General features: G+C 46.7%; 1 protein-coding gene across 2 annotated transcripts in view; it reads right to left on the bottom strand.

The window, feature by feature from the left end:
- Nucleotides 1–23,432, bottom strand: part of MAP2K3 (mitogen-activated protein kinase kinase 3) — a 58,316-nt gene that overhangs the window by 26,401 nt on the left and 8,483 nt on the right. Inside the window, exon 1 of one of the 2 annotated variants that reach the window (XM_070955447.1) lies at nt 7,601–8,340. The exons of the other annotated variant lie outside the window; for it this stretch is intronic. Coding sequence (XP_070811548.1) covers nt 7,601–7,616 — 16 coding nt within the window. The 5' untranslated portion in view covers nt 7,617–8,340. Of the gene's footprint in view, nt 1–7,600; nt 8,341–23,432 lie in introns of those variants that run through there. 2 annotated transcript variants of the gene reach the window in all.

Genomic DNA, 23,432 nt, shown 5'->3' with positions numbered 1-23,432 from the left:
CAGGACAAGAAGCAACGGGTGGAAACGAATCAAGGAGAGAAGCAACTTAGAACTAAGGAGGAATTTCCTGACGGAGAGAACGATTGACAGGAATGCCCTGTCTCCAGAAGCTGTGAATGCTCTGACACTGGAAGTTTTTAAGAAGAGATAAGATAACCATTTGTCTGAAGTGGTGTAGGGTTTCCTGCCTGGGGTTCGACTAGAACAGGGGTTAAACGCTCAAAGAGCCATTTGGACCCGTTTCCCACCAAAAAGAAAACACCGGGAGCCACAAAACCCTTCCCCGTGTCTGACTATTTCTCGAGCGGCCACAAAACTAGCATATGTAGTTGAATTAAACTTTGTTTTCTTCTGAAACTTTTCTTTCCTTGGATTTATCCATGGTTAGCCTACTGGGGGGTCGAAAACCTCAATAAATTGCATGCCGGGCGGGTGTCGCACATTGGCAGTTGTGACGCATATTTTGAGTGACAGGGAGCCGCAGCCGAGGGGTGAAAGAGCCACATGCGGCTCCAGAGCCGCAGGTTGCTGACTCCTGGACTAGAAGACCTCCAAGGTCCCTCCCAAGTCTGTTATTCTGAATAGGTTCTCCCCCCGTAAAGCAACGCAATTAACCCGCAAACGGCTTAGGGAGGAGGCAGACTCCGATTCTCACTCGTCCTTTGCAGAACTGACCGACTGAAAAAGGGGAGTTACAAGGATCCGGCAATCCCTGCAGAAGGATCTTAGTTGCTGATCGCGGCCCTGGATTTTCTGATGCTTGCGCAGTCGTAGGAGGGAGCCAGGAAAGGAGCCTGTACAATATTTCATGAACAGGTTGTATACAAATCGCTGCCAAGACAGCAGCAAATCCGGTTTCTCTTTTCTACTCTGGCCGAGAAATGAAATTGACTCATTTTTCAAAAGGAATTGACACTTGTGATAAACGATTGGCTGCCCAATGTTACTTGACTGTATAGGAACAGATAGTTTCTTAGAAAAAAAAGCAGGAAAGGTGACTGGGTGATTCTGGGCGAATTGCCAGGCGATGGTGAGTTCTAGTCCTGCCTTAGGCATGAAAGCCAGCTGGGTGATTCTGGGCGAATTGCCAGGCGATGGTGAGTTCTAGTCCTGCCTCAGGCATAAAAGCCAACTGGGTGATTCTGGGCAAATTGCCAGGCGATGGTGAGTTCTAGTCCTGCCTTAGGCATAAAAGCCAGCTGGGTGATTCTGGGCGAATTGCCAGGCGATGGTGAGTTCTAGTCCTGCCTCAGGCATAAAAGCCAGCTGGGTGATTCTGGGCGAATTGCCAGGCGATGGTGAGTTCTAGTCCTGCCTCAGGCATAAAAGCCAGCTGGGTGATTCTGGGCGAATTGCCAGGCGATGGTGAGTTCTAGTCCTGCCTCAGGCATAAAAGCCAGCTGGGTGATTCTGGGCGAATTGCCAGGCGATGGTGAGTTCTAGTCCTGCCTTAGGCATGAAAGCCAGCTGGGTGATTCTGGGCAAATTGCCAGGAGATGGTGAGTTCTAGTCCTGCCTCAGGATAAAAGCCAGCTGGGTGATTCTGGGCGAATTGCCAGGCGATGGTGAGTTCTAGTCCTGCCTTAGGCATAAAAGCCAGCTGGGTGATTCTGGGCAAATTGCCAGGCGATGGTGAGTTCTAGTCCTGCCTTAGGCATGAAAGCCAGCTGGGTGATTCTGGGCGAATTGCCAGGAGATGGTGAATTCTAGTCCTGCCTTAGGCATAAAAGCCAGCTGGGTGATTCTGGGTGAATTGCCAGGCGATGGTGAGTTCTAGTCCTGCCTCAGGCATAAAAGCCAGCTGGGTGATTCTGGGCGAATTGCCAGGCGATGGTGAGTTCTAGTCCTGCCTCAGGCATAAAAGCCAGCTGGGTGATTCTGGGCGAATTGCCAGGCGATGGTGAGTTCTAGTCCTGCCTCAGGCATAAAAGCCAGCTGGGTGATTCTGGGCGAATTGCCAGGCGATGGTGAGTTCTAGTCCTGCCTCAGGCATAAAAGCCAGCTGGGTGATTCTGGGCGAATTGCCAGGCGATGGTGAGTTCTAGTCCTGCCTTAGGCATAAAAGCCAGCTGGGTGATTCTGGGCGAATTGCCAGGCGATGGTGAGTTCTAGTCCTGCCTTAGGCATAAAAGCCAGCTGGGTGATTCTGGGCGAATTGCCAGGCGATGGTGAGTTCTGGTCCTGCCTTTGGCACGAAAGCCAGCTGCACGGAATGCTGTTCCCTTCCCACCAAAGGGGGGTCCCTATTTTTCTACTTGCGTTTTTTAAGTGCTTTCGAACTGCTAGGTTGGCAGAAGCTGGGAAAGGTCACAGGAGCTCGCCCTGTTACGCGGCACTAGGGATTCGAACCGCTGAACTTCCGACCTTTCGATCGACAAGCTCAGCGTCTTAGCCACTGAGCCACCGCGTCCCTGGCTGCTCTTTAGACTGATGCAAATTTAAGTTCCAATCCTTTTAAAAAAAAAAAAAAAAAACTCAAGATTAAACATTCTGCAGTGGTGCATCTCATTTTTTCCCCGCACTGCCCGGTTCAGTCTTTCCATATGCCAAGATCTCTCCTCTATTATTATTATTTTTAAAAAAAAAAACAAAAACCACCCAGCATTCATCTGGAATTCTCCTCCCAAACTTCCTGGCACAGTTTCCAAGAAGATGACTGTAAAAAAAAAAAAAACCTCTTTTGTTCCCGAAGAATTTTTTTGGCCTGGCTGAATCTGGTGATGTCACCAGGTTTTGAGTCACCAAAAGGATGATAAAAATACATTCACCCCTTCCTCTGGAGAGAGCCCCGAGACAGACAGCTTCTGTTTGTCTGGAAGGAAAAAAAAAAAAATCTCGAAGGCTATGATGGGCAGATGATTTGGGCCTTGGGAAAACCACAACTTAGTCCTCAACTTATGACCACAATGGAGTCCCAACTTTGTTATTAAGTGAGACCTTTGTTCAGTTTTGCTCCAGTTTTTAACCTCGTTTCTTGCCACCGTTAAGTAAATCACTGCGGTGGATAAGTTTAAGTCACCCGGTTGTTAAGCAGATCTGGCTTCCTCGACGTAGACTTTGCTTGTCAGAAGGTCGCCAATGGGGAATCACTGCCACCGTCATAGATATGAGTTGCCAAGCATCTGAATGATCATGGGAGGACGCTGCGAAGCTCGTAACTATGGAAGATGGTCACAAATCACATTTTCCAGGTCCGTCGTAACTTGGAACGGTCCCTAAATGAACTGCCGTAAGTGGAGGACTTCCTGGATTCACTTCCGGTGGGTCATCCTTTCTTAAAATAGCGACGGCCGATTTCTTACGATTTCTTACAATCCGGATCCTCTCTTGCAGAACTAGCGTTTCAAAGTTCCTAAGTCGTGCGTCCTTCTAAGTTGTGCGATGGTCCTAAGTGTGAGGAACGGTCGTTAAGTCCCTTTTCTTCAGCGCTGTCGTAACTTCCAACAGTTGCTCCACAAACAGCTGTGAGTGAAGGGACCCCCCTTGGCACTCCACGTCAAAAGTTGGCCAATGTTGAGAGACCAGGATCTGAAATGAGGTGGGTGCGAGATCTCCAACCAGACCTTCTCGGTGGTGGCCCCTTCCGAACTTTCCCGGAAAGAACGATCCGGTGCTGCTCTTCCTTTTCCGACGTTGTTAGCCCAAACTAAAACTCAGATGACTAATGCCATTTTTGGAAAGGGGAGAGGAGCCCCCCCCCGCACACCTGGAAATACGATACACCCTTTGAATAAAACCCAGCTGGCTCTGCTTTGCCAAGGACACTGCCGTCCGCTGGATTTCATCAAAGTTTGCAAAATGTTCCCCACGTGGAATGTGGAACATCCCTCTTGCAAAGTGGTCAGAAGGGACCGGAGATTAAGAACAGCCCATTCTAGGCTCGGAATGCCCCATTTGGAGGTATGTGTGTGTGTGTCAAAATGTTCCATGACAGCACAATTTCCGATAACCTTCACGTTCGAAGTCCTGTATCAGGAAAGTGCCAGGAAAGAAGGAAGCAGCTGGTGTGATATACTCTCCTCCCTCCTTCTATAAAAATGCCCTGGGATTTCAATTCCCAGGGCAAATTCTAGCCCCCACCCACTCAACGAGGCACAGCGTGGTGCCAACCGACCGGAGGGGGCAGGCGGGGGGAGAAACTTGGCTGGCAGCGGGAGAGGAAATCCGAAACTAAATAAAAATCAAATGCTTTGGTCTGATATTCTTGCAGCAGCTTGGCCACAGAATTACGAATTGCACCGTATCTCCTTAACTCTTACCTCCCTCCACAAAACCATTGTGCAGGTTTGCATAAGGTGGCATCCCGTCCGGTCCTTGTTTAGCAACCGGCAGCTTGGTCTTTTAACAGGAGCGATCCCGCTAAGTGAAACCTGTGACTCTGGACCTTTCTGCTTTTTACCGACTTTGCAGACCCCTTCATCCAAGGGGAAGATTCTTCGCCAAGGGATATTTTTTTTTCATCGAACGGTTGCTTAAACGAGGAGGAGCCGTTTTGCGTCTGCAGGGAGAACCTGGAGGCCTACCTCACAGGGGTGTAAAACCAGCTCAATTTGATCTTTAGGATTTTCAGTCTCAAAGGCTAACAGTGGCAGCCAGAGTGAAGAAGGACCCCTTATTCAAAATGTTTTGGACATCAAAACGTAAGTGAGGCGACCTCCATTCATCCACAGACTGTCATTGTGCGTCGTTGTGTGAATCTGGGTTTCTGGAAACCCCGCTTGGTTCCTGGTTCAGATGGCACAGCCCTCTGCAATGCTTCGAACAATGCTAGCAATTCTTTCATCCTAAAACCAGCAACTTGCTTCTTGTACATGTATGTCAACACAATGAATTCCTAGGAATTTCATCCCAGATACCAAAGATTCTAAACTGGTGCGATAATCCAGGAAACAGGCAAAGACACAAAGAGCATTCTTAACTTAAAAAAAAAAACACCCCAAAAACAACAATATTCATGGCTGGCTGGGGAATTCTGGGAGTTGAAGTCTACTCATCTTCAAACTGCCAAGTTGGGAAACACTTGTCTGTCTGTCTGTCTCTCTCTCTCTCTCTCTCTCTCTCATCATCTCTGTCTCTCTATATAATCTTGATGAACGTATTTTTTTCTTTTATATACATCGAGAGCATATGCACCAAGACAAATTCCTTGTGTGTCCAATGACATTTGGCAATAAAAAGTTCTATTCTATTCTATTCTATTCTATTCTATTCTATTCTATTCTATTCTATTCATCCATCCATGTATCATTTCTCATCTCTCTCCATTCATCTTTCATCTATCTATCTATCATCTACCATCTATCAATCATTATTTAGCAATCATTATCTACCTACCTATCATTATCTATCAATCATTATTTAGCAATCATTATCTATCTATCTATCTATCTATCTATCTATCTATCTATCTATTTATTTACCTATCATTATCTATATCTATCTTTATCTCTATTTCTATCTATCGTTATCTATATTTCTCTTTATCTCTACCCATCTATCATTATTTCTATCTATCATTATATCATCCATCCATCATCTATCTATCTATCTATCTATCTATCTATCTATCTATCTATCTATCTATCATCCATCTATCCAGTGGTGGGATTCAAGTAATTTAACAACCGGTTCTCTGCCCTAATGATTTCTTCCAACAACTAGTTTGCCAAACTGCTCAGAAAGTTAACAACTGGTTCTCCCGAAGTGGGGCGAACCGGCTGAATCCCACCACTGCATCTATCTAAACTTTGCAAACTTTTCTGCATTTAGGCACAGAAAAGAGGAGGAGAAAAACAAACAAACCAGCAGGGCAGGACCAAAACCGAGCATAATTTAATTTACATAAAGGGTTAAAAAAAAAAATCCTGCTGTCAGTCAAACTTACTCTTTGGTGACTTCATGGCCATCCCCACCTAGCTTTTTTGGCAGCCATACAAAAATGGCTTTGAAAGTCACCTGCTGCCAAGACTTCCCACCCCCCACCCCAATCCTGCAGTCTAGTCTATATCGCTTAGTGGTCTCCCATCCACCTGTAATACCCAACCCTATTCGATTGAGCAAATGCATCGACCGTCCTTGTATTGGACTCAGAATAATTTGCTATCACGACCGATCGGCGCTAAAGATTGCAATTTACAACTATTTGCAGAAAAATTGTAGGGCGGGAGGGGGGGGAGCCGCAGGAGAATATCCCCCTTAACCTCAACCCCACCCATGGACACACCCCATGATAAAGGAGGTTCTGGATATTTAAGCTTCCCCATCTGTAACCCACACATCCTTTCCACGACCGCATGCCATCCAGTAGTGGGATTCAGCCGGTTCGCCCCACTTCGGGAGAACCGGTTGTTGTTAAATTACTTGAATCCCACCGCTGATGCCATCTACCTACAGCTTCTGGAAGAGAGAGAGAGCAGGATGCCTCTAAGCATGTACAGAGCGCACCGCCTCAATGCCACCACCAATTTGGGTCGACTGGAAAGCAAGGAAACATAGCTCAGAATTTCTTTTGAGGTGGGGGTGACGGGCAGACAGGGAAGAACGAGCAAGGGTTGCAAGAAAGGATGCACAGGCACTAACGTCAGCCCCCCCTCTCTCTCCCTCCCTCCCCAGCCGGGTGGCTGGAAGGGGGGGCACAGCAGCTGATCGGGGAGGAGCCATTGGAATTCCCCCCCCCTTTCCCGTCGCTTTTTATTTTTTTTTTTTCTGAAGGAAGGCTGGGCCTCCCGTTTGCAGAAGTTGCAAAAAAAAGAAAAGAAAAAGGAGGAAAAACGGAAGCGACAATCCTCTTTGCAGAGAGAGGGAGTGAGAAAATAATAATAATAATAATAATAATAATAATAATAATAATAATAATAATAATAATAATAATAATAATAATAATAATAATAATAATATATTTTTAAGGCACGGCTGCAAGCTCTTTCGAGCTCCGCCTGCACGACACAGCTGCAAATTTGTCAGGCGCCGGCCGGAAATCTCATAAAAGTTTTGCAAGGCCCCCCCCCCCCTCTCCCTTCCCCAAGCCTCCCCCCCACACACCATTACTCACAACCACAATTTGGGGAGAGGGTGTGCAAGCAAGCCCGCAAGCGACCACCTCCCCACCTCCCACCCACCCACCCCCCAAACTGGGGCCGTGCAAAAAAGCCTTTGCACGCCGCCTTTTTGCACTTTCTGCTTCCCCCCCCCCTCCTTGTGCAACATCCCTTCCCCCCCCGTGCAAAACTTTTGGAAGGGGGGGGGTTGCACATTCATAATGCATCTCCCTCCCTTCCTCCTGCCCCCCCCCCGTGCATATTTCAAGCTTCCACCCACCGACCCCCCCGCCCGGCGCCACCGCTGCAACAACGGGCGTGTTTTTAACCTTTGCACGGGGAAAGAAAGAAAGAAAGAGAGAGAGAGAAGAGAGAGAGAGAGAGAAGAAAAAAAAAATTAGCTGCAAACTCGGATCGCAACCGACTTTTTTTTTTCTCCCCCTCCCCTCCCTCCCTCCTTCTCCCCCTCCTCTCCTTCCCTCCCACCCCCCCTCGCGCAATCACACAACAACAATTCTGCTTATTATTGTTATAATTTGCAATTGCAACATTTTTACAGCTACCTTGTTTCTTGTCCATGCTGATTTCCCAGAAGTTACGGAACCACCAGCAAAAAAAAAACAAAAACAAAAAAAAACCCGCACACACACACACACACACACAACGCCTTGCAGGGGTGACTCTGTACGTACGTGTGTGTGTGAGTGTGTGTTTTGTGTGCGCTGGCTTCGGAGCCACCGGTCTGGTTGCAAAGACACACAGAGACACACAAAAAGAGAGAGAAAGAAAAAAAAAAAAATCGGTGACAGTTAGTTCAAAGACCGGTGTGCACGCGCTTAAGTTCCCGGGCACTGTTCCATGTTCGCTTGCACGCTCAGTCCTCGCTTAAGGTCCGTCCTTCTGCGGGGCGCTAACCCGCACGCGGGAGGGGGCCCAGTCCCGCCAGGCCGCCAGGAAGCCCATCTTCATCTTCCTCCTGGAGGAAGGTGGAGGGGGGGTGGGAAGAAAGAAATTCCTCTCTCCTCTGCCCCCCAAAAAAAGAAAAAAAAATCAAGAGGCGCCCCCCCCCCAAAGTCTTCGCTCTTCTCCCCCCAAAACTCCTTCCGGCAAAAAGAAGATGAAATTTCCAACAAGCAAAAATGAAATGAAAGGGGGATAAAAAAAAAAAAGATTTTCTTTCTTTCTTTCTTTTTTTTCTCCCGGGGGTGGGGGGGAGGCGAGGTTGCCTTGTTTTTTTTTTGGGAGGGGGGCTGCTCAGATTACATTCGGGAGGGGGAGGCAGACACACACACACTCACACACACACAAGCTCCGCAACCGAAGTTGTAAAAAAAGAGCTGCTAAGGGCAGCCTGGAGAGATTCGGAGTGGGGGGGGGAGCTTTGACGTCAAACAGGAAGCTGGAAAGAAGCCAAAAAAGGCGGGGCTCCAGGAATGCCCTGCTTCTTTGGGGGGGTGGGAGTGGGGGGTGCTACTACCTCCAATGCGCCCTGTTCCTTTTCAAGGGGTTGCAATGCAATACCCACCCACCCCATTCCATGCTTTTCTCACCCTTCCTTTTCCATCTTTGTATTTTTTTTTTGCAAAATCTGCCCCCCGCAGCGCTGCTAAAGACGAGCTGGCAATGGAAGCCAGACAGGGATGCCCCTTGGATATTTCAATCTCTACCCCCACCCCTCCTTAAACGCTGCAGGAGCCCTCCCTCCTGCCAGTGGGAGGGGTATGTGTGGAGGGGGAACAATTGCCCACCCCTCAATATCAAAGACAGAGGAGAGTTTTTCCTTTTGGGGGTCCTCCAGCTCTTAGTTGGAAGGCTGGTTCCTCTTCGGGATGCCCCCCCCTCCCCGCACTCCCTTGGGTGCAGCTGGCAACCCGGGCAGAGGTTAAAAAAGGGAGGGAAGGGAAGGAGGAAGAAAAGGAGAGAGGGTGGAGAGAGAGGGAAGGGAAGGAAAATGGGAAGGAGGGATGAAGGAAGGGAGAAAGGAGGGAAGGGAAAGGAAAATGGAAGGAAAGGAGGGAGGGATGAAGGAAAGGAGGAAGGAGGGAAGGGAAAGGAAAGGAAAAAGGGACGGAGGGGAGGGAGGGAGGAAGAAAAGGAGGGAGGAAGGAAGGAAAGGAGGGAGGGAGGGAGGAAAGGAGGAAGGAGGGAGGGGAAAGGAAAATGGAAGGAAAGGAGGGAGGAATGAAGGAAAGGAGGAAGGAGGGAAAGGAAAGGAAAAAGGGAGGGAGAAAAGGAAGGGAGGGAGGAAGGAAAGGAGCGAGGAAAGGAGGAAGAAGGGAAAGGAAAGGAAAAGGAGGGAGGAGGGAAGGAAAGGAGGAAGGAGGAAAGGAAAAAGGGAGGAAAGGAGGAAGAAAAGGAGAGAGGGTGGAGGGAGGGAAGGAGGGAAGGGAAAGGAAAATGGAAGGAAAGGAGGGCGGGAGGAAGGAAAGGAGGAAGGAGGGAAGAGAAAGGAAAAAGGGAGGGAGAAAAGGAGGAAGGAAGGGAGAAAAGGGAGGGAGGAAGGAAAGGAGGAAGTAGGAAAGGAAAAAGGGAGGGAGAAAAGGAGGGAAGGAAGGAAGTCAAAACACCCAGAGAGTTTGCATAACAGGTGCAAGAGACGGGAAAAACGCCTGATAATTTATTATGGATAATTTCACGATCATTTATCATATACAGAGGGCTTATATAACCCCTCGAGCAGGCGAGGTGGCCATCTTTTATCCTTCCTTCACCTACGCTTTGTATCCTCTGCTTTTGTGATAGGTATTCATCTACCTATTTTCACATTTTGTTCTTTTCCTGTTTGTGACGTTTCTGACGCGGGGGGGAGGGGGTGTATGTGTGTCTTCCAGGGCCTTGCAGCTGAGACTTGAAAAGAAAGGGGGGGTCTGGTCTTTTGGTCCTCCTTGGGGGCTCCCAGTCTGAAAGAACTGGGCTTGTGGGGCAGGAACCAGGGCACAACAAGCAGATATCTGGAAAAAGCCAAGCGAGACTTGGCTGCAAAATGCAGAGATTTAAAAATAAAAGATCACACACACACACACACACGCACACACACGCACGCACACACGCACACACACACACACACACACACACACACACACACGTGTGTGTTAGGAAAAGGTTTTGTTTGTGTGTGTGGGTAGCCAGGGAACTTTCCTGGACGGCCCCCATACACAATCACGCTCCCCAATCCTGGGAGCTCAGCCCCCCCCACCCCCCCCACCCCCACCCCCTTGTGGCAACCTGCGTCAGGAGTGAAACAGGAGCCCGGCTGGAGCATGGACAAGGCAGATGCCAGCAGGGAAAGGAACGATATAATCTTACACCAGCACCAGCGTGATATATTTTGAAAGGGGGGTGGGGAAGAGAAGACGGAAAGCAAACACACAAATACACACACACACACGCGTATGCACAAAGACACACTGCAGGCAGGCAGGCAGTCCCAGAAAGGTGCCTGCTGGTGCCTGCAAGGTTTGTGTTGGTAGCCCTGATGAGAAAATGCAACTTTCTTTCTTTTTCTTTCTTTCTTTCTTTCTTTCTTTCTTTCTTTCTTTCTTTCTTTCTTTCTTTCTTTCTTTCTTTCTTTCTTTCTTTCCTCCCTTCCTTCTTTCTTCCCTCCCTCCCTTCACTCACTCACTCCCTTCTTCCTCTCCTTCCTTCCTTTCTTTCTTTCCTTCTTTCTTTCTTTCTTCCCTCCCTCCCTTCACTCACTCACTCCCTTCTTCCTCTTTCCTTCCTCCACTCACTCACTCCCTTCCTCTCCTTCCTTCTTTCCTTCCTTCCTTCCTTCACTCACTCCCTTCTTCCTCTCCTTCCTTCCTTCCTTTCTTCCTTCCTTCCTTCCTTTCTCTCTCTCTTTCCTTTCTTTCTTTCCTTTCCGATTTCTTTGTTTCTTTCTCTCTCCTTTTTCTTTCTTTCTTTCCCTTCCTTCCTCCCTCCCTTTCTTGTCTCTCAAAGGCACATGCATTTTGCTTTTTTTTTTTTTTTTTGGAAAAAAATAATAATTGAGTAAAAGAACCAAAGTTTCTAGTCCTCGCCCTTTTCTCCATCCTGCTAAAAAAAAAAAAAAAACCCACCACCTGCATCCTGCTTAAGGGATCGGAAAGGGCAAATGTGCGGAGCCGAGGATTAACAAAGGGAACGTGGGAAAGAACAGCGGCACTAGATAAGCGATAGAAAAGGAGGCCTACACAAGATTAGCTTGTAATGTCCCTACCGAGGATTGCCAATCCTCCAGCGAGCTGCACATTCACAAGTGCAAGAGAAAACGTAGCTAAATAGGATGGTAGGTGGGAGAGGCCTACCTGCAGGTTGCCACTACCTTTTACCCGCACCAGTCTGAACCACTGATCAAGGATCCTGGTGCACATTCACAAGTGCAATTTTTACTGGGGAAGGAAGAGAAGGAGGCATATTTTTGGGGGGGGGGGTGTAAGAGTAAAAGAGCCTTGGTAGTACAGTGGTTTAGTGCACCCTGTTATTAACACAGCTGCCTGCAATTTCTGCTGGTTCGAATCTCTCCAAGGCTCAAGGTTGACTCAGCCTTCCATCCTTTCTAAGGTAGGTGAAATGAGGACCCAGTTTGTGGGGGCAATAAGCTGACTTTGTATAAAAATATACAAAAGAATGAAGGCTATTGCTTAACGCATTGTAAGCCGCCCTGAGTCTCCGGAGAAGGGCGGCTTATAAATCAAATTAAAAAAAAAAAAGATGGGGATCTTTTCTTCAGATACACAGAATGAGGGCTCCAGTTGCATTTCTAATCCACAAATCAGGCGCCCCACCATCCCACATATTAAAGGAAGAGAGTCCAGCTCATAAAAAAACGGAGGCCCTTTAATAAAAATGGGTTACACGGGCAGGTTTCCACTTAACATCCTTCGGATAATCACTGCAGGCATCTGAAACAACCAACCGCAAACAAGAAACCAGGCTCCGGACCCATCGATCCAGATTCTCCGTTGCCGAGTAGTCCCAGATCTGCAGATTGGGATTAGAAGATCCGATTGAAATGCAACGATCTCCCGCTTAGATCAGATTGCCAGCGAATTTCTCCCTTGGAGAATAAATTTAGGAAGTCCTCCCACCTGCTCGTCTGAAGAGCAAAAGCCACCTTCCACCCCCTTGGAGCAGAAAAAACTAAATTCTGCAGAATCTGAAGGATTCTCGAAGAAGGGCCCTGAAGTTTGGTCCTTGCTTGGACTCGCCCTTGAGGAATGGTGGCAAATTAAATCGCCGGCCACTGTCACATCGTAGAGGAAGGCTGCATCGGAAAGTGGAAAAAAAAAAAAAAAAACCCCGAAGTTTCGGTGCAGCTGGAGAAACTCGTTTTCTTTTCGAGCTTTTAAAAATGAGTCAGGCTGAGAAACAATTGGGCACCTCGCTCCTCGGCCTCATTGGCGAGAAAGGAGCATGGGGGGGGGGAAGTCGTGGCAAGAAAATATGCCAATTCGGTTCACCCAGTGTTTCTCAACTGCTGCCACTTGATCATGGGTGGACTTCAACTCCCAGAATTCCCCAGCCAGCCATGAATGCATGATAGAGTTGGAAAGAGCAGAAGGATTACCTATTTTTCAACTTCAGGAACTTTTTATTTTTATTTTTTTTTATTTTTTATTTTTTAATTTGATTTATATGCCGCCCTTCTCCGGAGACTCAGGGCGGCTTACAATGTTCTTAAGGAATAGCCTTCATACTTTTGTATATTTTATACAAAGTCATCTTATTGCCCCCACAATCTGGGTCCTCAATTTACCTACCTTAGAAAGGATGGAAGGCTGAGTCAACCTTGAGCCTGGCAAGATTCGAACTTACAGCTGGTGTTAAATTGCAGTGCTTAGTCTGCAGAGTTATCCAGGGAACTTGAAGATGGGTGGACTTCAACTCCCAGAATCCCCTTGGCTGCTATGAATGAATGATAGAGTTGGAAAGAGAAGAAGGATCACTTATTTTTCAACTTCGGGAACTTGGAGGTGGATGGACTTCAACTGGTGGCTCAGCAGACTAAAGCACTGTTATTAACATCAGCTGCCTGCAATTACTGCAAGTTCAAATCTCACCAGGCTCAAGGTTGACTCAGCCTTCCATCCTTTCTAAGGTAGGTAAAATGAGGACCCAGATTGTGGGGGCAATAAGCTGACTTTGTATAAAATATATACAAGAAGTATGAAGGCTATTGCTTAACGCATTGTAAGCCGCCCTGAGTCTCCGGAGAAGGGCGGCATATAAATCAAATTTAAAAAAAAAAAAAACTCCCAGAATTCCCCAGCCAGGCTTGGCATTCTGGGAGTTAAAGTCCACCCATCTTCAAGCTGCTGTGGTGGAGAAACACTGGGTTAAAAACCCTGTACAGGGCTATGGGGAGGGGCTGGGATGTGGGGGGCAGAAGAGAGTGGGGGGGGGGAAGGGACTTGGGTTGATGCAACCACAAAATTCTTATGTTATGAGACTTTGCCTGTGAGTCCTGTAATAATAGGATCCAGATGAATTGGAGAAGGGGAGAATTCCATATACAGATATGCTGAGGTTTGCAAGGCGAAAGTTCTTTTTTTTTTTTTTTAAAGAGAATTTAAAAAGGGTTTAGCAATCCTATTATTGGTCTTCTTCCCTCTAGCTAGGCTGTCATTGCTGCAGGAGGTCGAGTGTGATCTCAACTCCCCACTCCCTCCCCCAGGAAAGGAAACCCTGACACATTTGCCCGACACATTTTCCTCTCCGGCTTCTGCAAGATTCCAAGGTCAAGCAGGAAGGAAAACAAAATAAATCCCCCCCCTGTTATCCCCAAACACAGCTCTCTCCCTAGCGGGGAGAGAATCCTGCAGGAGCTTCAATTTATGGCCAAAAAATAAAATTAAAAATAAAATAATTCCTGTGCGTTGATGCGCAGAGCAGAACAAACTGGACAGATGTCGCCCTCGGAGAGAGATGCTAGAGGCCAAAGACCAGGAGCTTTAAGGAGCTACGAGATCCCAAGGGAGAAGCAGGAAAGATTGACCAAAAAGTCAATCAGAATCCTAAAAAGGGCAAGAGGTGATGGAAAGATATAGAAGGCTTCTTAATAGGGTGGCTATTTTATTAAGAGGTTGGAAAAAGAGAGGTAGATGTTAGAAATTGGGAAAATAGTATTATGTAGAATAGAATAGAATAGAATAGAATAGAATAGAATAGAATAGAATAGAATAGAATAGAATAGAATAGAATAGAATAGAATAGAATAACAGAGTTGGAAGGGAGCTTGGAGGTCTTCTAGTCCAACCCCCTGCCCAGGCAGGAAACCCTCCACCACTTCAGACAAATGGTTATCCAACCTCTATCTTAAAAACTTCCAGTGTTGGAGCATTCACAACTTCTGGAGGCCAATTTGTTCCACTGATTAATTGTTCTTATTGTCAGGAAATTTCTCCTAGTTCTAGGTTGCTTCTCTCCTTGATGAGTTTCCACCCATTGCTTCTTGTCCTGCCTTCAGGTGCTTTGGAGAATAGCTTGACTCCCTCTTCTTTGGGGCAACCCCTGAGATATCGAAACACTGCTATTATGTCTTCCTTTAGAATGGAATGGAATGGAATGGAATGGAATGGAATAGAATAGAATAGAATAGAATAGAATAGAATAGAATAGAATAGAATAGAATAGAATAGAACAGGAATGGAATGGAATGGAATGGAATGGAATGGAATGGAATGGAATGGAATGGAATACATTATAACTATTATGTATACACAAAGGTTAGAAGTTGAAAGATTATGTACAGCATATCTAAACAATATTACTATTATTATTACTGTGTGTAAAATATATTGACCCAGACAATACTTTGTCCACCAAGCACTTATGGCTCTTAAAGAAAAAACTATAAATAAAACTGTACCCAAAATAAGACATTCTCTGCTAATAAGCCCAATCGGGCATTTAAGCGCATGGCAATAAGGCCAAGCGCTTATTTCAGGGTTCAAAAAAATGTAAGACAGGGTCTTATTTTCAGGAAAATACGGCATATACTATATATATTATATATATATATATATATATATATTATATATATATATATATATATATATATATATATATATATATATATATATATATTATATATATATAAATATATATATTTATATATATATAAAATATATATTTTATATATATATAAAAGACCAGGGCTTAGCAGAAGTCCACATCTGAGCAAAATCAGAATTCAGATTTGTATAGATTTGTACCTCAACGTACGACCGCAATCGAGCCCAAAATTCCTGTCGCTAAGCAAGCCCGTTGCTAAGTGAAGTTTTGCCCCATTTTACGACCTTCCTGTCTGCAGTTGTTAAGTTAGCCTCACAGTTGGGAAGCGAATCTGGCTTTCCCCATAAATACCTGCCAGTGGCCAAGCTTGTGATCACGTGACTGGGGAGAACCCTGCAATGGTCATAAGTTCCACTTAGTGACCGTTCAATGTTACAGCGGCACTGGAAAAAAAATGACTTCTGACGGTTTTTCACACTTCCGACCGTTGCCGTATCCCCACGGACACATGATCAAAATTCAGACGCTTGGCAACTGGCCTCACACTTATGACCGTCGCGGCGTCCCGTGCAATCCCCTTTTGCGATCTTCCGACAAGCAAAGTCACTGGGGGAGCCAGATTCGCCTAACGATCCTAGCGTGACTAACTTAACAACAGAACAGTGATGAACGATTAGCGATGATTCACTTAACAATGGTGGCACACGAGGTCGTGACCTGGGGGGCAAAATTCACTTCACAAATGTTTCACTTAGCCACCAATATTCGGGGTGGCTCCATTGCGGTCGTACGTCGAGGACTACACCTGTGGTCATAAGTCGAGGACTCCCTGTGAAATCAAAGTCAAAAGCAGCCTGGCTTTTTATCCACCTCGGATTGGGCTCACCCGTGGCATGAAAGCATCATGAATTCTGCTCGATTGCTGCGTAAAAAAAGTCACGGATGATTCCTGCCAATTCATAGTTTGGTGGAGAGTTGTTACACCCACTTCATTTTGCTTCGTACACACATCACACATTGTGATTAAGCAACCAGGGTTTATCCCAGGGGTGAAATCTAAAATTTGTTAGTACCGATTCTGTGGGCGTGGCTTGGTGGGGGGGGGGTTTAATGTGACTGGGTGGGGCGGTGGCCAACTTTTTTTTTTAAAAAAAAAAACTTTTCAAAGCAATTTTTCTAATGCTTTGAAAAGCCTCTGGCCATCAGCAACTCAGCTGGGATCATCAGAGAGGCTTTTTTAAAAATGCATTGAAAAGCCTCTCTGCCGATCAGGCAACTCAGCTGGGATCATCAGAGACTTTTCAAAGCATTTTTTTAACCACTTCTTCGGCCAAGAGGGTTGCAGGAAAAAATGCTTTGAAAAGCCTCTGACGATCCCAGCTGAGCCGCGCGATCATCAGAGGCTTTTTTTTTTTTTAACTTTTCAAAGCATTTTTTCTAATGTTTTGAAAAGCCTCTGGCCATCAGGCAACTCAGCTGGGATCGTCAGAGAGGCTTTTTAAAAAATGCATTGAAAAGCCTCTGCCGATCAGGCAACTCAGCTGGGATGGTCAGAGACTTTTCAAAGCATTTTTTTTTAACCACCTCTTCGACCAAGAGGTTGCAGGAAAAAAATGCTTTGAAAAGCCTCTGACGATCCCAGCTGAGTCCGCGCGATCATCAGAGGCTTTTTTTTTTTTTAACTTTTCAAAGCATTTTTTCGCCGGAAGAGGTTGTAGAAAAAATGCTTTGAAAAGTAAAAAAAAAAAAAAAAAAAAAAAGCCTCTGATGATCGTACGGCTCAGCTGAGCATGGTGGGGGGGGGGGGGCGCAGGGATTTTTGCTACCGGTTCTCCGAACCACCCGCTGCCATCGCTACCGATCCAGTCCGAACCGGGAGCATTTCACCCCCTGGTTTATCCTGATGGGGGAAACACGGTCACCCTTTCATGCAGCAATTCTGGGGGGGGGGGAAGTGGGGGGGGGGAAGGACATTTCAGAGAAGGAGAGGGAGAGGGAGACAGAGAGAGGGAGATAATTAGAAAGGGGCAAGGTTTTTAATTGTGGGAAGGGGCTGTAGGGAGACCTGCCTCTGAACTGACCACAAGGAAGGACAACACACCCCTCTCAACCCACTTGGTGGGACCTCGCCTCCCCGCTGAACCGAGGTTAGGCAAATGATGGTTTAAGTTAAGGAGGAACGTTTATAACTCAGGGTTGAAATGAACGCCCTCTGAACTTGGGTCTTTCCTCGCAGACGTTTCATGACCCAACTAGGTAACATTATCAGTGCTAGAAGGGAGGAATTTGCAAAGAGGAGAAGGAGGAGGTACGACGACAACTGTGGGGTCTGTAGTGCTCTCTGAGCTTGGTTGTTTTCTTGCAGACGTTTCGTGACCCAACTAGGTAACATCATCAGTGCTAAAAGGGAGGAGGGTGTCAGGTTTCGAGGTCGTCTCAAATAAATTGCATTTCAAACTAAGTCTTTGAAGAAAAACTCCTATTTATTAAGCACGACATTTTAGACCCGACTCCATCGAAGCCAACACTGACTTCCAGCCCCAAAACCCTCCCTTTCCGTTCCCCACTCCCCTGCACTCATTGGCCATCTTCCAAGTCATTCCACCCCTAATCTACTGCTCCAGCTCAAAGGAATTTCCCCCCTCCCATCCCATCTCCTAGGGGATATTATCTCCAGGGAAAATAAGTAGGTGAAAAGTCAAATGTCCCTTTCCAGACGCCTCCGCCTCTCCTTCTTATGTCAGCACTACATGCAGCTTGAAGTGCTGACAAAGGGTTTGTGGAGAGGAGGGAGGAAGAGGAGGAGGAGGAGGACGGTGGGGTCCGTAGTGCTCTCTGAGCTTGGTTGTTTTCTTGCAGATGTTTCATGACCCAAACCAGGGAATATCATGCACGCTAATACACCCCACTCCTTACTGGCACTGATGAGGTTACCTAGCTGCGTCATCAAACGTCTGCAAGAAAACACAACCAAGCTCAGAGAGAACGTCGATTTCTCCTTCATAGCAGAAGACACTACTAAGCCTGGAATTAGGCAGGGGCGAAACCGCAGCAGCTGGCTTCTTCACCTATGGCATGATGAAGCTCCCCCCCCTCCCTCAACCCAACCATCACACCCGTCACATCACAATCGGCGTGTGGCAACTCTCCGACTTCCGCTTCTTGAGGGAAGCTTGTTCTCAGCGCTGCTGGCCAAATCGTGCCATGTTCTGTTCTCCCAGCCAGCCGGTTCTAAAAAAAAATATCTGGGAATTGGAGCCGACATCCAACAGCTAACCTCTTTGCAAACCCTAGACTAGCACATTCAGAATTCCTGACAGCCTTGCTGGCTTCTCAGAACTGGGAGCAAAAAAAGATTGTTAAACAGGCAAGAGTGAGTCAGCCTCAGACAGAGGGTATCTTCCTCGGAGCTTGCAACTTCGTGGAAAGAAGGAAGGAGGGAGGGGAGGAAAGCAGAGGGAGGGAAATTACTGCTCAGGGAGGCTGAATAGCCTCGTGGCCTGCCCCCCCTCCATCCCTCCCCCCCCTCCTCCAGGGGAAGGACAAGACCCAGCAACCGATTCACGAAGGAGGAAGGGGGGACAAGAGGTTGGTTTTGCAAAAGAGGGCATGGCACATAGGGTGAAATCCAGCAGGTTCTGACAGGTTCTGGCGAACCGGTAGCGGATATTTTGAGCAGTTTGGAGAACCGGCAAACACCACCTCTGGCTGGCCCCAGAGTGGGGAGGGAATGGGGATTTTGCAGTATCCTTCCCCCCGGGAATGGGGTGGGAATGGAGATTTTGCAATATCCTTCCCCCCAGGAGTGGGGTGGGAATGGAGATTTTGCAATATCCTTCAGACCTCCTTCATGCAAACCCTGATTCTTTAAACAAACTAATTTATTTTTTGCAACGTCAGATCAAACCATGGCTTGCATCTGAGGCTTGCAAGTTATAGATTGCAGCCTCTTGCGGTGGGGTGAACCAGCCAACATGGCTTAAGGGTTAAAAGCAGCACCGATGTGGCCGAACATAAATAGGCAGCCAATTTTTCAGCCGCTGCTTCTCTCAAAAATCTCCTTCCTGGGATGGGGAAAACCTTTTGCAAAAGCCCCAGAGCGATAAAACTTAGACTTTGCTCCGGCCTTCATTCATAACTCGGCCGCCCACACTTGCACTCACTCACTCACACTCTCTCTCTCCAGCCGATGTCTGACACACACACACACACTTTTTTATACTGTGGCTTTATTTGGCCACACAGCATCAACTGGGCTCCCCAGCCAATGGGAAGGGAAGGGAGGCAACCGGAAGTGTCAACAGCTGAACCCAAAGTTTGAAATCAAACGGGCACTGCTGGATGGGCGGAAACGGAGGAGAAGGAGCCGCTGATTGACGCAAAGCAAAAGAAAAAGGGAAGGGACTGCTGGGCCTGAGAAGGTGGGGGGAAGGAGGAGGAGGAGGAGGAGAAAGGAGGAGGAGGGGAAGGAACAGGAGAAAGGAGGGGGAGGAAGGGGAGGAGGAGGAAGAGGAAGAAGAGGAGCAAGAGGAGGGGGAGGGGGAAGAGGAGGAAGGTGAAGAGGAGGACGAGTAGAGGACGAAGAGGGAGGGGAAGAGGAGGGGGAGAAGTAGGGGGAAAGAAGAGGGGGAGGAAGAGTGGGGGGCAAAGAGGGGAAGAGGAGGGGAAGAAGTAGGGGGGGAGGAAGAAGAGGAGGAGGAGGAAGAGGGAGGAAGAGGGGAAGAGGAGGGGGAGAAGTAGGAAGGGGAAGGAAGATGAGGAGACGAGGAGGAAGAGGAGAAAGAGGAGGAGGGGGAGGGGGAAGAGTAGGGGAGGGAGGGGAAGAGGAGGGGGAGGGACCCAGAATCAGGGTTAAGGGCATCCTCCTCAGCCTGCTCTTCTTCAACCAGGTTCCATCACTCACAAGTCAACATGTTGCATCTTTTTCCAGACATTTGACCTGTGTTTTATTTTGGAATACTCCCTGGTTTCCAAATAGATGTTTCTTACATTTTGTGCAAATTTAACATTTTTCAGATTAGGGCTTGTTGGTTGTTGGTTGTCTCCCCCAAACCAGCCTTCCTTCCTTCCTTCCTTCCTTCCTTCCTTCCTTCCTTCCTTCCTTCCTTCCTTCCTTCCGTAGGAAGAAATATCCTTCATCTTTCCAAGCAGTCTCCATGTTTCCAGTGTCTTTTTCCCCACTTGGAGAAGAACCCAGAAGGATATTTCTTCCTACACTTCCTTCCTTCCTTCCTTCCTTCCTTCCTTCCTTCCTTCCTTCCTTCCTTCCTTCCTTCCTTCCTTCCTTCCTTCCTTCCCTCCCTCCCTCCCTCCCTCCCTCCCTCCCTATTTCTCTCCTCTCTCCTCTATTTCTCTCTTTCCTTCCTTCCCTCCTTTTTTCCCTTCTTTTCTCCCTTCCCTCTTTCTCTCCTTTTTTTCCTCCCCTCTCTCCAAAGAATGTAGATTTATTTGAAGGTGTTTTTTTTAAAAAAAATGCATTGCACCGTTAAAAAAAAAAGGAGACTTAAAGTAAGCCTGCAACACCACCAACTCAAGGTTAACAGGCTCTCGAAAATGTAGACCCAACCAAAAATCCTGCCCCGCCCCGCCCCTTCCAAAAAAAAGCTGCCTCTGATTTAAAAGATAAAAGCGGATTTCAGTTTTCTGCGGTGGAAAGTGGAGGAAAGAGTCTCGAAAGTGGCCTGTGCTTCAGAAAATGCAGAACTGAAAAAAAAAAAAAAAAAGCACCTCCAGAAATTTCGCGCCAAAAGCTGTAGAACGGTTAAAAAACATCAAGCCCACGAAAAGAGGGCTTGGCTACAAGAAGTTTTTATCTTCGGCAAAGGTCCTCACCCCAGTTTCCAGGACAGCTCCGCCTATTCTGGTCTTTTGGTTTCCGGGCCTCTTACGACATCTAAAAAATGAGATTTCCTTTCCCAGAATGAATGCCCCATTCATGGCTCTGCAGAAGTCCTACCCTTTTGCAACCGGGATCCCCACAGCCGGATGCAACCTCCTCTCTCCACCACGGATGCTGCAGCAGGCAGACAAGATAGTCCTCAACTTCTAACGGTCTATTTTTAGTAAGCGTTTCAAAGTTCGAAGGGCGGTGAAAACAGGGGACTCCACAAAAGAGAAAAAAACCCCGGTCCTTCCCCCTGTCTTCACCATGACGTAAGTCTTCCTTCCCCCAAATAAGGTGGGTATTTTCATTCCAGGATGTAGGACCTCCATTAAGGAGAGGACCAATCTAGAACTTAAGGAGAAACTTAGGAGAAATCCTCCCATACTACCACCTCTTACAATACTAAACAACACAGTATCAGCAATAGAGACCTTCAAATTTCTAGGTTCTACCATATCTCAAGACCTAAAATGGACACCTAACATCAAAAACGTCATCAAAAAAGCACAACAAAAAATGTTCTTTCTGCGCCAACTCAGGAAGCTCAAACTGCCCAAGGAGCTGCTGATCCAGTTCTACAAAGGAATTATTGAGTCTGTCATCTGCACCTCCATAACTGTCTGGTTTGGTTCTGCAACCCAACAAGACAGACAAAGACTTCAGAGGATCATTAGAACTGCAGGAAAAAACAAGGGCTACCAGCCTGCCTTCCTTTGAGGACCTGTATACTGCACGAGTCAAAAAGAGGGCTGTGAAAATATCTACAGACCCCTCGCATCCTGGACATAAATTGTTTCAACTCCTACTCTTAAAACGACGCTATAGAGCACTGCACACCAGAACAACTAGACACAAGGACAGTTTTTTCCCTGAACGCCATCACTCTGCTGAATAAATAATTCCCTCAACACTGTCAAACTATTCACTAAGTCTGCACTACTATTAATCTTCTCATCGTTCCCACCACCCATCTCCTCCCACTTATGACTGTATGACTGTAACCTTGTTGCTGGTATCCTTACGATTTATATTGACTGTTTCCTAATATGATTTGATTGCTTATCTGTACCCTATGACTATCATTAAGTGTTGTACCTTATGATTCTTGACGAATGTATCTTTTCTTTTATGTACACTGAGAGCATATGCACCAAGTCAAATTCCTTGTGTGTCCAATCACACTTGGCCAGTAAAGAATTCTATTCTATTCTATTCTATTCTATTCTATTCTATTCTATTCTATTCTATTCTATTCTATTCTATTCTATTCTATTCTATTCTATTCTATTCTACTCTACTCTACTCTACTCTACTCTACTCTACTCTACTCTACTCAACCCAACCCAACCCAACCCAACCCAACCCAACCCATCATTACCTCCTTCTCTCCTCTCCTCTCTATTCTTATTTGTACCCTATGACTATCATTAAGTGTTGTATCTTATGATTCTTGACAAATGTATCTTTCCTTTTATGTGCACTGGGAGCGTATGCACCAAAGACAAATTCCTTGTGTGTCCAATCACACTTGGCCAATAAAGAATTCTATTCTACTCTATTCTACTTCCTGGCAATGAGAACAATTCACCAGTGGAATGGCTTGCCTTCAGAGGTTGTGACACTGGAGGTTTTTAAGAAGACTTTGCAAGCCCAAGATGGTACCAAGGTTCCTGCCTCGGGCATCGACTAGAAGACCTCGAAGATCCCTTCCAACTCTATATCACCTCCGTCGTGGTGACCATCCACGATAACCAATTCCACTGTCTAACGGAGTCTTAAGCAGAGCTGTGTTTCCTTCTGTAGAACTCAAGTAGCTCATGTAGCACCAAGCCACTTACATTATAGTCTTGTGAAAGTGGAAGAAGGGTTGCTCTGTGCTCCTTCAAACACTTGTCTATATCTCTTCTCATGTCTCCCCCAAGGGAGCTCCCGTGACTTGTCCCAGCTTCTGCCAACCTAGCAGTTCAAAAGCATGTAAAAAATGCAAGGAGAAAAATAGGGACCACCTTTGGTGGGAAGGGAACAGCGTTCCGTGAGTCTTTGGCATTGAGTCATGCCAGCCACATGACCACGGAGACGTCTTCGGACAATGCTGGCTCTCCGGCTTTGAAACGGAGATGAGCACCGCCCCCTAAAGTCGGGAACGACTAGCACATATGTGCAGGGGAACCTTTAGCTTTACCTTAATCAGCATACCTTAAAAATGAAATTTCGTTGCATGCAGCTCTCAAAGGGTTAGGGTATATACACTCCCAATATACACTCCAGTAAACATGACAAAATAAATAAATGAATAAATAGGTACAAAATTATGCACATGCCCGCATGCATTCAGAAGAGATTTATGCATGCATGCACGCAGACCCTGGACAGGAAGTGCAAATCTGAACTTCGAAAGCACCAACGCAAATCTTTGGCTGGAGCAGCCACAAGGGGAGATTGAGAAGGTCCTCGCGAAAAAGCCATCTAGATGGATTCGTCCCCATAGAATAGAATAGAATAGAATAGAATAG

Source organism: Pituophis catenifer, unplaced genomic scaffold (genome assembly GCF_029215685.1).
Source record: "Pituophis catenifer annectens isolate HBS135680 unplaced genomic scaffold, rPitCat1.0.hap2 SCAF_16, whole genome shotgun sequence".
Taxonomy (NCBI): domain Eukaryota; kingdom Metazoa; phylum Chordata; class Lepidosauria; order Squamata; family Colubridae; genus Pituophis; species Pituophis catenifer.
The sequence above is the reverse complement of the archived record's forward strand: the minus strand, read 5'-3'. Positions and strand labels throughout refer to the sequence as shown.